General features: G+C 38.3%; 1 protein-coding gene across 1 annotated transcript; it reads left to right on the forward strand.

Moving 5' to 3' along the window:
- Positions 1 to 246: 246 nt before the first annotated feature.
- LOC117394318 (SKI/DACH domain-containing protein 1-like) lies at positions 247 to 4,902 on the forward strand. Its single transcript, XM_033992455.3, has one exon. It carries the CDS (start codon positions 338 to 340, stop codon positions 2,765 to 2,767), a length of 2,430 nt encoding a protein of 809 aa, XP_033848346.1. The 5' UTR covers positions 247 to 337; the 3' UTR covers positions 2,768 to 4,902.
- Positions 4,903 to 5,124: the final 222 nt, after the last annotated feature.

Consider the following 5,124-nt stretch of genomic DNA (forward strand, 5'->3'; position numbering starts at 1 on the left):
GCGGGAACAGCAGCTGTATTTCTGCGTCTCTCTCTGTGTTCACCTTATCCTCTTCTCTAGGCAAATGGAGAGTAAAATAAAACATCGCAGGTATTACAGTATATACAGATGTCTAGATAGACCAGTGTGTATGTCTCAAACCAATTTAATCAATTAGTATGCGCTCCCCAGCGTTATGGATTAATTTTTTATTTATTTTTTTACAAACTTTTATACTTCTGAAGCTGCAGGAATATAACATATTTTTGTTATTTTGTTAGCAGGATGCCATGAGACATTCAGAATTTCGCGCTGGATTTTTTTCGCACCAGATGTGGGGAATAATACAATAGAGAAAATGGGAGATTTGGATTCTGGTTATGAAGAGGTGGACGGCGTAAAGCTTGGGTACCTTATTATTAAGGGGAAACAAATGTTTGCCCTTTCCCAGGTTTTCACCGATCTTTTGAAAAATATACCAAGAACTACTGTTCACAAACGAATGGATCACTTAAAAATAAAGAAGCATCACTGTGACCTGGAGGAATTAAGGAAACTCAAAGCAATACACTCTATAGCGTTCCATGCAGCTAAATGTACTCTTATTTCAAGGGAAGACGTAGAAACTCTGTATACTTCTTGTAAAACCGAACGTGTGCTAAAAACCAAAAGAAGAAAATTAAACCGGAGTCTTTCTTCGAAGGAGCTTGGCGAAGAGCACATCTCCCCAGATTCCTACAATAGTTTTTGGAAAGAAAACAAAGTTTGGCTTAGTTTACATGGGGCTCCCCAGCCCTTTTCATTTAAAAGCAAGCCTATACAACAGGAGGAAGCAGGCTTGCTCCCGGCTTCCAATCTACCTCATATTTACAGTAAATACGCTGGTCACGATTACCCAGCGATGACCAGATTGCCTTGCACAGATCCTCAAAACTATGAAACAGCTCAAATACCCAGTAACTATGTAGCATTTCACCCGAGTCATTCGTTTTTTCGGAGTGTGGTTTGCAGCAGACATCCAGTTTTCTATCAATCCGCCATTGTGACTCAGCCCAGGTTCGCAAGCACGGCTGATCTGACTTGCAAAAGAAAAAGATCACAAGAAAGCACAGGGAAGCACTTTTGGAATTCCAGCATCACCAGTCGGCGAGTTCTGCTTGCCCCAAAACGTTACAAGTCTAAAGTAGCTTCTTTGGATAGATTTCACATCGAACACGGGCTGTATCTTGGTCACCAGCAAGGAACTTTACAGGAAAGCTACAGTAGTGACTCGGAGTCCAGTTCTTTTTCAGATCGTGCAGATAACGACTCGGATTTTGGCTCAAGTTTATCCACTACTAGCAACTCGGGAACGTCTGATGACGAGAATGAGGAGTCGTTGTCTGATTCTTCGGATGTCACTTCTGATGAAGACAGCTCCTCTCAGTCGGATTCTAGCTCAGTTTCCAGCCAGGTGTCTGCGCAGAGTATAAGGTTCAGACGAACTAGTTTTTCAACCCCTAATAACAAACCCCCTTTATTAGCACAGCCTACTTTTTACTACAATATACAACCAAAATGTACAAATAATACAGAAGCAACTGTGCTAGCGGATGGCATTTCAAATGGGAAACTGCAAAAAGATTTGAAACCCGCTATTGTTACAAAAAGACACGAGCAAGGCTGGACATCCAAACCACGAAAAGCCTCCACTAGTCTTGGGGGTTGCTTTCTCGGGACGAGGAGCGACAGGGTATCACAGAACGCATTCTCACACTCTGAAATTTCAGATAATCTAAAGAGGACTGACCCAACAATTAACTCCGTTAAAGAAAGAGGCTCTTCACCCAGCCCAAAGGAAAACACAGCATTTCCACAACAAAGAATAGCAGGACAGGCAAACTGCCCCCAAGCATCCAGCTCACACTGTGTAGAAAACAATGAAACAATAGTCTCTAAACCCTCAGATAATGATTCTTCATTAGTAATACATTTTAAAAAAGAAACGAAAATTGGCAATTGCGGTAAACTGCCGCCGGATTCACGGATTTTAAAAACTGAACAGGATTTAATTCAAAATAGTCCCGACAAGAACATTGACGCTGTTAATGTAGCACAAACTTTTCTCCACAGTGTAAAAATAAAACTGGAGGAAAACTGTTATGACGACTACAGCCCTGAAGATCAGTTCTTCAAAAATGGATATGAGTGCAATGTTAACAAGAAAGAAGTTTCTACTACTGCCAGTAACCTAACTTGTGAAGAGAAACCTAGAGACACTGTAACACATGCACATGAAAACATTTATTCGTGCATTGAAAGCCCAACCACTTCTCCCAAAAACCAGGATTTTCAAGGCACTTTACGCACTCCTTATCCAGAGGAATGGGAGTATAAAAACGGTGCGAGGGTGAGAAAGAACTACAGGACACTTGTATTAGGAAAGCGACCTGCACTGCACACGACGCGAGTCAGGCTAAATGTGAAATCAGACAGGAGTCCACGTTCTACAGGTAAAAACGAGTTTCACGGAGGAACACTGGAAGATTGTACAGGTACAAGCAAGCGCAAACGAGTAGCCAGCGGTGTAGCATCAGCGGTGAAAAAGCCGTTTAATTTCATGGCAAATTTCCCCACTCCACCGTCACTAATTATTGGCAGTGATGGGGATTTGTGCCCTGCTTATTCATTAAACTCTCTGAAGGATCCCCAACCACTTCACAGGGCCCATCCCGTCTGGAAATGGCAACTTGGCAGTTCTGCAATACCTCTCCCACCTAGCCACAAATTCAGGAAATTTAACTTATGACACTCGTCATCAGTAAAATATATTGCATTGCTTTGGTGGGACACTAATTGCGTTCACTTAAACAACTGCATCTTGGAAATGGAATAATGTTGATAAACAAGCTCTGAAGATCGCAATGGGATTATTTCTGTTCTGTAAGACTTGGTTTTATATGGGTAAACATTCCACAATGTAAACTACTGCTGTCGTACTTTGAAGTACTTTTAATGTTGTGCACCTGGATTTGGAACACTTTAATGCTTTACTAATCAACACCAAGTACCTCAAACATTTCTACAATAAACGACAAAACAAGTTTAAATAGAAAACAAATATTAGACATGAGCCATTTAATTTATGCACTATAGTTTTGCAAGAGTTTTGACGTATTGTTATGGTTATTTTTGTGTTGAGACTGTATAGTGGCAATATAGTATAAATGGAAAGCAGTTGTGTTTTTTTTCTGAGACAAACTTTTGCAAAACCTTTGCTGCACTGTAATGAAATGTCTTTATTCTCATATAAATGCAATTTTAATTTATGTGCAAGAGCATTGAGCATCTTTGGAACTGATTCTTGTGTTATGGGAATAAGATGGTTTACTTTGGGTTATGATTGTCATCTAAGTGTACTTTTATTCAAGGAAATGTTCGCTCACTACAATTTAAAGTGGATGAACGTAATTTTAATAATATGTTACCATAAATTTCACCATTCAACTAAAGGGTTAATTTGTTTATTTAAATGTTTAAGAACGATTTAAGGAAAATCCATTTAGTGCTAAACCTTAGCGGTTTGGGTTTGATAGTTTTAATCAAGAGACAAAAGTTAACGTTTCTGATTACACAGAAGTTACACTGGGAGTTTGCTGTTTTATAATCACCAGGGAGAGCCCCGCAACAACCACTGCATATGAACTCAAATATGTATAGTGACAATCAGATTTGTTTACATTTGCACAAACGTTTCAGGAAAATCTAGGAAAAAGCAAACTCCAGCTGAATACATCAATAGCACGTCCCTCCCTTGTGTCCCAAAACAGTACATTCAAGCACAAAGATAAGGAGCCGATGCACTTTGAAACATTGCTAGCTGAGCCTTATTTTATGTTTCAGTAGATAACAGAATAAGTTAATTTATAAATCTTGTTTGCATATGGTCTGTCAATGTGCTAAAATAACCACATTTTACTGTTAGTTTACTGGGTGCTAGTTTACTTTATTTTATTTTTAATAAAAATATCTATTATGTGAACAAACCTTGTTAATGTGAATACTTGCGTAAAACAAGTGTTTAGGACCTTCATTCTCGAGGGAAGATTTCATTTATAATGCTGCTAGCCTAGATTTTCCACTGCGACAAACTATGCACACTTTGATTTAGTAATAACCATTACAAATGCGAAACGTTGGTCTACCAGCCTCTGTTCCCGTGTAATATAATTGTTGTTTTATTCATTTAATGTTTCAGTTGGCAGATATTATTAAAATGGGCGTGTGCTTTAAGACAAGACGTTTTACAATGCAAGACTATATTAAGGGTAGCATCCCCCTAAAATACAAACATTAAATGATTCCTCTTTCAAATATAAAAATAAAGGGCACGCCCTTTTAAGAGCTTGTTATATTAAGAGCATCATAAGCAGTCTTGTTGTGAACGCCTTTTTGTATCCTTCGTTCTGTGGCCCTGCCCCTTGTTAAACCTTGAACGGTCACTCCATATATAGACCAGACAGGAGGCGATTTAAACTTGCATTACTGTCCAGTGTATTCAACATAAAGAAATAAAGTTAAAGCTCACTTATTTATACCCAACCCACACTCCATTGTAATGTATTAAAGAAATGTAGAAATGATTTCAAACAGTACTTTAACTTATTTCTAGAAATGTATGTTTACAAAAAGCCCGTATTATCACATATTGGTCCAGAGCAATTTCAATGGCCATCTGTTGTCTTCTCACACACGCACACTTCAGATCGACAGAAATATCTCAGAGGTGCAGAATAAAATGTTTTCTTTTTCTAATTCACAAATGTCTTTTAAGATTCAAGTCTGCCTTTACAAGACCCAATGGAAACTTAACAAATAAACCCTCAGTATGTTTCTTAAGGTCACAATAAATTGTTGTCTTGACAGAGGGTATCTTTGAAGTAAGTTGAGTTTAGCAATAAAAATGGTTTCTAACGTATTTGGATCATTTTGGTTATACACAGTTCATCTTACCATATATAAACACTGCGCTTTAGCAGCATGGAAGTTTATGTTATTAAACTGGTCTGATACAAAACTTCAAAAGCGTAACTTCAGGGCTACCTTTCAAATGATGTATCCTAGCCTAAACGAACACGGTTACATTATTATGTTGCAAAGCGTGTA

This window comes from Acipenser ruthenus, chromosome 3, assembly GCF_902713425.1.
Source record: "Acipenser ruthenus chromosome 3, fAciRut3.2 maternal haplotype, whole genome shotgun sequence".
Classification (NCBI taxonomy): Eukaryota; Metazoa; Chordata; class Actinopteri; order Acipenseriformes; family Acipenseridae; genus Acipenser; species Acipenser ruthenus.

Coding starts and splice junctions, on each gene's coding strand:
- LOC117394318 (XM_033992455.3), top strand. CDS start 338: ATGGGAGATTTGGATTCTGGTTATGAAGAGGTGGACGGCGTAAAGCTT.